General features: G+C 30.5%; 1 protein-coding gene across 2 annotated transcripts in view; it reads left to right on the forward strand.

The window, feature by feature from the left end:
* LOC108754911 (sterol O-acyltransferase 1-like) overlaps positions 1-9369 on the forward strand; it is a 17561-nt gene extending 8192 nt beyond the window's left edge. Inside the window, exons 2-9 of one of the 2 annotated variants that reach the window (XM_018497577.1) lie at positions 957-1027; positions 1268-1404; positions 2016-2186; positions 2757-2905; positions 3245-3384; positions 3683-3846; positions 7636-7909; positions 8586-9369. In XM_018497577.1, coding sequence (XP_018353079.1) covers positions 957-1027; positions 1268-1404; positions 2016-2186; positions 2757-2905; positions 3245-3384; positions 3683-3846; positions 7636-7909; positions 8586-9017 — 1538 coding nt within the window. In that variant the 3' untranslated portion in view covers positions 9018-9369. Of the gene's footprint in view, positions 1-956; positions 1028-1251; positions 1405-2015; positions 2187-2756; positions 2906-3244; positions 3385-3682; positions 3847-7635; positions 7910-8585 lie in introns of both variants that reach the window. The other variant, XM_018497578.1, reaches the window with a different exon arrangement.
* The last annotated feature ends 1076 nt before the right edge of the window (positions 9370-10445 follow it).

Below are 10445 nucleotides of genomic sequence, written 5' to 3' on the forward strand. Positions count from 1 at the left end.
AGTATCCCAACTATTTATTTGCGTTTCCAAATCCACCTACCTACTCAAAGGTTAAGTACCTTTTTAAATTTTGATATTTTCAGATTATATTTAAACTCAGCAATAACAAGTCTTCTAAAAGTTTCATGATACTTAGATTATTTCTTTGAAATTTGAATTTTAAAAGTTTGAAATTAAAATCAAATTCAACAATCTCAAAAATTCTTAGAAAACATCTTCTCTAAATTACTTAATTATAACCCAAACAACACAAAGTCTAAAATTGTGACATAAGATGTCTTTAAGTCGTCTTTTAGACGCACAAAACATTTTATGGCCCGATTTGACACTTTTTGTTATCTAGGAAAGGACCTCAAAGAGTAGAAAAAACTCACATTGCCGATAGAGAGGGTTACTATTAACTTTCAAAGATTTCTCTAGTCCTTAATTTAAAAACCTAGTTAAATAAAATAAATAATAAATTTGTATTTTTCTCGAAAATCTTAAATTCGAAATGATAATAAAACTTCAAAATAATTGTTAAAAATAAATAAACATTCTTTTATATAAATTTATATTTTATTATTTTTATTATATTTATTATGACAATAATAAACAGACAGAATAATTATTATTATAATAGCACAAAATAAGTTTTATCTTTGTATTGTAACTTAAAAATTAATCAACAAACAAAGATATAAATTAAAACATAACAAAACAAACAATTAACTTAAAAGTAATGGTCGAAAGTTAAATTTTATTTCAAATAATATTGTTATCATAATCTTTAATTAGAAGATTGATAAATTTGGTTCTATAATGGAACAAGTAAACGCCCCATTCACAAAAATTTACTCAACATGAACTTAATCGATAAATATAAACATATTCTTGCGCTAATTATTTATCGCCGATATCTATTATCTGCTTCCTTTATCTATATACGTGCCTGTAATTATATTTTCTCTTTTCAGTAGCCAACCGAAATGCGTTTACGGATGTTTTACGTGAGACGACCGCCGATGTATTGCGAAAAAGAATACAGGTGCGAAATAATATACTGTCAACTTCGACTTAATCCGTGATTGAACTTAATGTAATGTGAATTAAAGTAGTTTTATTAAGTTTATCGATCAAATATCGTTTGTGCTAGAAAAAAAGGTACAATAATACCCAAGAGCACATTTAAAGAATCAAAGATTAAACCGATAAGATACCGTTTCGTGAGAGATAACGTACCTCTCTAGCATATTGTTTGTTTGTTGTAAGGAGTATTTCCTCGCAGGAAATAAGAGAGGATGTTTTGGGGCACGTTAACAAACGCTTTAATGACATGATGTCCGAGGTTCTGCAGAAGCTAGAAGTACCTTTGGTAAAGAATGGGGAACTCTTGTACAGTACGGATAAATACCGTGATAAAAGGTGAGAAATAATAAAAAAAGAAAGAAAGCTTTGAACAAAAAATACTTGCAAAAATATAGGCTAAAGATAGGGTAGATAGATTAAAAAATGTTTGAGAATATATATAAATATAATAATTTTAAAAAAATATATCAACGTGTGTGAGAAATAACAATATTGTTGATTAAATATATATTTTTTTAATAATAGTACTATAAAGTCCAAATAAAAAATAAAATAAAACTTTATTGTGTTCAATACTTTCACTGTTATACTTTACGTTATATCAAAAATATTATAAAGTATGACAATAAAGTATGACATAATTATACCTACAATATAATTATAAAACTAAGAGTTCTAAGAAAATTTAAAATAATATGGTTACTTAAAATTGACATTCTAGAATGCAGATAATAAATAAAGGAATTTAAAAAAATTCCTGACTGCGCATTTCACGCAGTTGCCACAGTATTTCATAATTATTATGCATTAACATTGCGTTGCAAGCATGTTCCTTTTCGTCTATTAACATAAGAATGTACAGGCTTTATAGAAAAATTGCAATCAAAAATTGCAAATGTAATCAATGAAATGTATAATTTACAATAGCATATCTGTAATGCCTCCAGAGAATCCAGCAAAGAAGGTGCACTACCGAATAAGGAGTTCCTCGAAAGAAACTCATTGCTCACCGATCTCTTCGAGATCCCGCACATTCGCACAGTTTACAATCTGTTCATGGTGACTCTCATACTCCTATTTTTCAACACCATCGTATCCGATATCATGGAATCCGGAACGTAAGTTCGCAACGGATGACATAATTTGTTTCTCGCTGAATCATCGATTTTGCGGAAAATCAAATATCATTCCGTAAAATATACATTTGAAATATTTGAAACAAAACCTTTTTTTAACATTTTTTGTTAACAATTAACTAGATATCTTTAGTAAAAAATTTCAAATTTAATTTTTTTTAATTTTTAAATATCTATTAAATCTTACAGTCAAATTGTATTATCAAATTTTTAAAAGATATTTTGCGATGTAACGCAGATCGTAATTTTATACAGACTCATTAATCAAAATTGTACATTTCTCATTTCTGCACGAGTTATCGTGGTTGAGAAGTAAACGGTACAATTTATTGCGCCTGGAAAATTACTTGTAACAAAAGACGACAAGATTTATCTGTTGCAAGTGTAGTGAAAATTCCGTTGAAAAATACAAAAACTTGATTAATGAATTAATTATCGAATTAATCGATTAGATCTTAAATATTTTTCGTTTGTACAAATATATTGATCTCTTATCAATATACACGACTTTAATTCTAATCACCTAATTTTTCTTTTTTAATGATAATTAAGGTTCCACGTTGGTACTAATACGTTATGGATTGGTTTCGCAAAGTTTTCAACGTGCATCTACATTTGGTCATTCATGCAAACCTCGACACTTAGTGTCTACATGGCTTTCACCCTTTGGGCGCACCAACGACTTCGATTCTTGCCAAAATGTAACAATCTCTTCAATTTAAACTAAGATAAATATGCTTAATTTAAACGTTAAGAAAGTTAAATTAATTGAGAAATTCAAAATCGAAAGTAAATCGTTTGAATTAAAGAGCAATTTGAAATAAATATATAAAATCTGAATTTTTTAAAATAATCTTTTTTGTGATGTAAAATAATCAATTAATTAAGTTAAAATTATAATAAGAAATAATGGGAAATTAAATAATCAAAGTAATTGTAAAAAAATATTTGAAAATATCAATAAATTAAATCAATTTATATTAAATAATATTAATTAAAATTTAATTTAAGTTACTTAAGTATGTCTTTTCTTTTTGCAGCTTCCATTCTAAAATTGTGGGATTACACCTGGCTATCAATATTTATATCGTATCTAATTCTTTTTATCATTTTTCCTATTAAGACAATGCTCAACGCGAATCTCTCCATAGGTTGCAGTTTAATTGTTATTATGGAACAAGTATGCATCTTTAAAAATCTACCCTTATAGTATCTTAAATTATGATAATAATTTGAAAAGTTTTGCAAATTATGCATTAAAGTAAACGAATGAATTTTTTGGCATGCAGCACACTTTCAATAATGCAAATTAATAAAAAAATTTTCTTCCGATTCGCGAATTAATAAAAGCCATTAATCATGAAGTTTATTATTGCTAGAATTTATTAATGCTATATAAATTTATAAATGCTGTATAAATTTATTATTGCTAGAAATGCTAAAATTTTTTTCACTCTAAAAGATATTTGCTTTTTTAGATACGCATGATGATGAAGACTCACGCCTTCGTCAGAAGCGCGGCACCCAGATTTTTGTCGTATAAACCTCACAGCGAAATTCCACGACCGAGTGGCCCCACATTCTCGCAATATCTATATTTCCTGTTCGCACCAACTCTTGTATACCGCGACGAATATCCCAGGTAACAATATTTCACAATCTCTTTGATAACAATTGTGAGCTTTTAATTGTGCGAAATAATTATATCAAATAATTATTATATGAATTAAATATTAGTTGTAATTAGGCTCATTACAAATGGATCAATTCATAAGTTGATGCCTTTTAGAGCCAAAGGATGTTGATGCGTAATAAAATTTATTAGTGCCTTATATATGTCTTATATATACGTTTTGATCCAGCTTCGGATCTTTTTCAATGCAAATTGAACGAACTCATTGAGTTTCCCGACGCACTGTATAAATATAATCGATATCTCATTGTTAACATAATTAAAAAGTTGAAATAAAAAAACAAAAAGTAGAAAAATAAGAAAAACGAAAAGTTGACAATAAATAATAATCTAATACATTAAAGTCGTGACTATTAATTTGAAAAACTTACATAATATTTATTAAGCTTATAAAATATACATCTGTACGGCCGTTACGATACATCTAAACGATACTAAACTAAAGTACAAATCACGAATTAAACCACAAAAAACAGAGATATTGGAGAGAGGAAAAACTTAGTTATTTTCACAAATAAAAAGTCATATACTTCATTTAATGAATCCGTGTCTAATTATATGTTTAAACTATTTTTCTGTTTACGGATGAAAATCATTTCTAATATGAGTCTTTTGTTTAATATTGTTTCTTGATCTAATAGTTGCTTTCCACCGATTCTCAGATAATTCTCACTTGTGACATTATAACTCAATTGAATGCGCGTTCCTTTTACATTCTCACAAATGAGATTTAATTGAATTTTTGTCTATAATCTGCACAAGATTGAGATCGTTTGCTTTAGTAAGTCTCGTAAAATCACTTTAAAAATGAGGTTCAAACTTGTGTTGTCATGTAATAACTGTTTATCAAACTAAGCAAATAATGATGTCATTAATCTGAGTATGAAGTACTCAAATCACTTCAGACTCAGTTTCACTTGTGTGAAAAGCAACTACTGTCTTAACATTGTCCCAGTCAAAATTGTGTGCTTGTTCTAGTCGATGGTCTGTAATAACTGATCTTTGATCTGTATTTCAATTGATATGATTTCTATGTGCTAATTTTGCACTAATTCTGAGTTTTGAGGGTCCTTCCTGTTTGATCCACGTCCTTGCATACAAAAGTATCAACAAATTAAATAACTACATTAGAATACAGAAAGACAAACTTTCACATATAATGTATACTGACGTAGTTTATAAAATTGAATGCTAGGACATATGACGCATCATATGTGACTCAAACAAAAAAGACTCTCAAAACCAGAATTAGTAAACATAGAAATCATATCGAAATACAGATCAAAGTTCACTAAAGTTATCACAAAACGATATGAATATCTAATCTATCGACTAGAAAAAGCACACGATTTTGACTGGCACAATGTAAGATATTAGATCAAGAAAAAATATTAAATAAAAGACTTATATCAAAAATGATCTTCATCCGCAAACAGAAAAATAGTTTAAACATACAATCAGACACGGATTAATTAAACGAAGCATATGACTTTTTATTTGAAAATAACTAAGTTTTCCTCTCTTCAATATCTCTGTTATTTATGGTATAACTGGTGATTTGTACTTTTAGCTTAGCATTGTTTAGATCGTAACGTCTATATAGATGACACGTATATTTTATAAACTTAACGAATATCATGTAAGTTTTTCATTAGTATTGTAGTGTAGTAGTATTGTTCACGACTTTAAATTATTATTTTTTGTCAACACTTTATTTTTTATAATTATGTTAACAATGAGATATCGATTATATTTATACACTGCGTCGGGAAACTCAATGAGTTCTTTCAATTTGCATTGAAAAGAATCCGAAGCTGGATCGAAACGTATGTACAAGGTACTAATAAATCTTATTACGCATCGACATCCTGTGTTAAAAGGTATCAATTTATGGACAGATTTAAATAATTATTATGCAATAATAAATTTATTGTCACATTATATATATTAATCGAATAAATTCTTTACATGTAAATACCCAATGTTTGGCTCACACATAAGCATAACAATTATTTGATTTATTCTTTGGAGCCTGTCCATTCTTTTTATTATAGAAATAATTATACATATATATAATTATAATTATATGTATAATTATACACATATGTATTAATTGTAAAGTTTAACTTGTTATTAGGCAACAATGAATTGATATGGCTTAAAAGATATTAGAAATAATGCTAAAGACTGTTTATGAAATGTACAAACAAAATGTCCTAATCTTTAATAATGCAATTCGATGATTATAGCTCAATATTTCAAATTCATCATAAAAAATATTTATGAGATAATTTTATATTATTATCATGTTGCAGCGATATTAAATTGATCTAAAAGACTTTAGAAGAAGATTTATTTGAGTACGATTGTTGCGTATCAAAAATTTATGTACGACGAAATGCGGAAATAAATGGTCAGATGGTCCGCGATCCTATCATGTTACGAAACACGTTTTTAAATAACAACCAATTTTCCACCAATTTGCAATCAAACGTGGACAGAGACGCCTCAGGCAATTTGATTCGCCGGATTTTCACAATTGTCGCTCTCGTGTTGTTACCAGATTGCGTCTCGATACTCGACATGCCGGCATCCGATGTATTTGCTGGGTTTAGAATATCTTCGATTTTACCCGCGAGAGCATAGAATCGTTCTTAAATGTTAGCGGATTCATCCTGATGAGCGTCATTCGGATTCGCTATGGCGAGCTCGTCGTTATGCTCTTCGAATGCATTATATAAGTCTGTTAAACGCGTGATTCGTAATTTTAACGCGGCGTTATTAAAATCACCCTTGTCGAGGAGGTTCGATAAATTAATTATCTGGGATTTTAAAGAGATTCGATTTTATAATAGAAAGTTGATTCTATCGGCCATTTTTGCGTCGAAGTGAGATCGAATGACTCACGTTAATCCTCAAGACCCGTATAGGTGTAAAATTACGCGAACGTAATTATTCTGGTAATTTCGCAGATTCGGAATGAATCGTATACGGCCATCATTTGCTTCCCAGAAACTGAATCCTAAAAACCTGTATCCTCTGATGTTGCATCCGTGAGTGTGAAGACCTCGCAGGAGATACCAAATGTTCCGTAGTTCAGTGCAAATAACATTACAATTTACATTGTCTCTTCGTATAGTTTATTGTTCACTATGTATAGTATAAATTTTCACTTCTTGGGCTCGCAGTTAAAGTAAACCCGCCTTCAACGACACCTAAGGACTGATGCCCTGAGTCGAGGTACGGGGAACGCTTTGGGGCTGTTGCCCTGAATCGCGGGTGCAGACGCGTGACACGATAAGAGGCAGATGCCTTAATTCATGCTCGATCTGAACACTCGCAAGAACGCCTGAGGACGATGCCTTGACTCGCAATCGCTTATTCAACGTGTACTCTCTTAGACTCCGTGATCGACTGACAGACTACTCTCGATCGTCATCCCCGAACTACCCCGATCTGGCTTCTGATTAGTAATCGATGGATCAGAGAGATCGCGGATCGACGGCGACGAATATGACAAGCGCGATACTCGTCGCCAGGATTATAGGCGACGACGATCCTTTGTATATGCACGCGATATTTGACCCAATGAATTGTGACCCAATGAATGCCGATGCAAGAGGCGCGCGCGCGCGCGCGCGCGCGTGTGTGTGTGTGTGTCTGACCATTTGTTTCCGCATTTCATCATACACGACATATAGATTTTTGTGATAGATACGCAACGATTGATTTTCTTAGGACCAAAAGAATCAGGTGGATGGTGGTAATTCGAAATTTCGCTGAAGTCGGCCTAGCAATTTTCTATCTTGCCTTTATTCTGGAACGTCTTGTATTACCGGTCTATCACGTATATGAAACACAACATTTGGAACGGAAATGGTTCGTCAAGAATATCATCGAGTGTAGTATTCCTGGCATTCTCTACTTCATCACCGGACAATATCTCCTGCTACACGCGTGGTTAAATGCTTGGGCGGAAATGCTGCAGTTCGCCGACCGATTGTTTTACAAGGTAAAGCGCGTCTTCAGTATTTTACCCTGTAAACCTTGTACCTTCTTATACTCGTATATCCGATGTATTATATTATTTTTATAAGGTAGCTCACTGAATAATTTTGCAAAAATTGTACGTAGGATGTAAATATCTTTACGTAATATATCGTATATATTGATACCTTCAATATATGATAATTTGAATATATGTGGTAGCGTCTATAAACATAACAATTTTAAGTTTCTGCAAAACTATGAAATGAGATACTTGTAATTATATAAGTATCTCAGTTTTGAAGCTATGTTTTCAACCTCCAGAATTGATCTTAAAACTTTGCATGGCAATTTCTCAAGGAACACATAAAAAAAAAGTCAAAATGACATTCAAGTCAAAAAAAAATCAAAACTATGATTTTTTTATTACAAAATTTGACTGTTCATTGACTTTAAGTATCAGAATAAAGTCATTTTAAGTTTTTGTTGATTTTTATAAAAATCAAGTCAATTTTTATAAAAATCATTTCTGGATGTCGATTTTTGTAATTTATAGCTTCATGAATGTTTAGGCCTTTATTATCTTTTTGAATTTCTGTCCTTTCTCGTTTTCTCTCTAATGTGGAGGAAAAAGAAGAAAGCTGAAACGTGCAAAAAGCTTAACTAAAAAGAACAGATCCATTGTGTTGCTTGTATTACAGGACTGGTGGAACAGCACGACTTACCATACTTACTACCGCAAATGGAATGTGGTGGTGCATGATTGGTTGTACACTTATATCTACAAGGACATGTACGAGATCTTGGTGCCACGCAATCGAATGCTGTCAGCTATTGCCGTATTCCTTGTTTCCGCCATTGTTCACGAGTATATACTTGCATTCGGATTTGGCTTCTTCTATCCTGTGATGTTCATGTTATTCGGAGTCATAGGTTTCGCCATGTTCTACGTCCGCAAAATCATCACCAGCAACGTCTTCATGTGGCTGACCTGGAGTGTTGGCAACGGCATTATGTTCAGTTTATATGCGATGGAGTTCTACGCCCGGCACAACTGTCCGCCTCTTTCTAATTATTATTTGGACCTATTTGTACCACGCAGCTGGAGATGTCAAAAACAATTTAACGCGTAAATTATTGCCTCGCTCGTTTAAAAATAAAATCTTTTCGAGACAATATATTTCTTGTTCTCTGCAATCAAAGACTATATATTTATAAGAACTGTTATGTACGAAATTTGTGTAACCAATTTAGTGTTAAATTGGAATATAATAAGGAGTGGTTTGACTCCTTGAGAACGAAATCGCAATAATAAGAGGATCAATAGGAATCAGACGCAATTGTTAGTAAACAATATAATTGATTTATGGAATTGCAGCTCTTAATTTACTTGTTACAATTTTTAGATAATGAAAGTAATGGCAACTTTTTCTCTAAGCCATCAATGAAAAAAATTGGAAATGGACGAAAATATTTTTTTCACGTTTTGCAACTATTACTGAAATTTTTTATTATTACAATCAATGATCCTCTTGACGATATTCAAGTTATGTACCGTACAAATCAAACTAATAATGGTGCTCTATCATGTTTCATAATAAAAATTATTAACGTTAAATAACGTAAAAAAAGTCAATCCAACTTATTCTTTTGAAGATGGACTGGAAAGAAAAATAGTACTGTTTACAAAAAAAATTCATTTTTTTCATAATAAGTATAATAAAAATAAAAGATTAATAAAACTTATCAATGGAAGGTAAGATTATTATATGTGCAAATTTTTTAATAATTTAGAATTTTTCCATGGAAACGAACTATATGTACAGAAAGCACACGTCGACAAAGTCCTAAATTCTTCTGAGAACGATGCTCGATATCTCGAATTTATAATTAATTGTAATTAAGTCATGAAGTCCCAGTTAAAAGAAAACTACAGACTTTTCTTTTAAATCCTTATAACTTATTAGATCATAATCAAAATTTTTTAGTCGAAATTGCTAGGAATAAAAAGAATTTCTCCAAAAAATTAAGACTTCAGTTACAAGGATTTACAATAAAGAAGGGACTTAATGTGTTAAATTAGTTATGTATAAAGAAAAATGGAGTTGTTAAAAGTTTAATATATACACGAGAGTTTATATAAAAAGAGATAGTTTTTTATCAAAGTTTTATATATGTTTTCCAATTTTCATATATGGCGATGACGAGGACACTCAGTGAGAAATGACAATGGAATCAATGTCGAATTCATGATTTCAACGTCGAATTGACATCGATTCGATGTCAATTCTATTGTCATTTCTCACTGAGCATACACGTACATTGATTACGTATATCTTCCGCCTTGTACAAATTAACTTATATTATACAGTCGATAAGTGTATACAATTCTTTTTAGTAATTTATAATTATTTTCTTTTTCATATTATAATATACATTTGTATATATATTTATATAATTGTATTATTGTAATATGTTATTGATAAATTTTGTTACAGATAACGAATTTGCAAAATTAGTAAACATTATTAACATTTCTTCTTTGTCTAATTAACAAATAA

This window comes from Trachymyrmex septentrionalis, unplaced genomic scaffold (assembly GCF_001594115.1).
Source record: "Trachymyrmex septentrionalis isolate Tsep2-gDNA-1 unplaced genomic scaffold, Tsep1.0 scaffold82, whole genome shotgun sequence".
NCBI lineage: Eukaryota > Metazoa > Arthropoda > Insecta > Hymenoptera > Formicidae > Trachymyrmex > Trachymyrmex septentrionalis.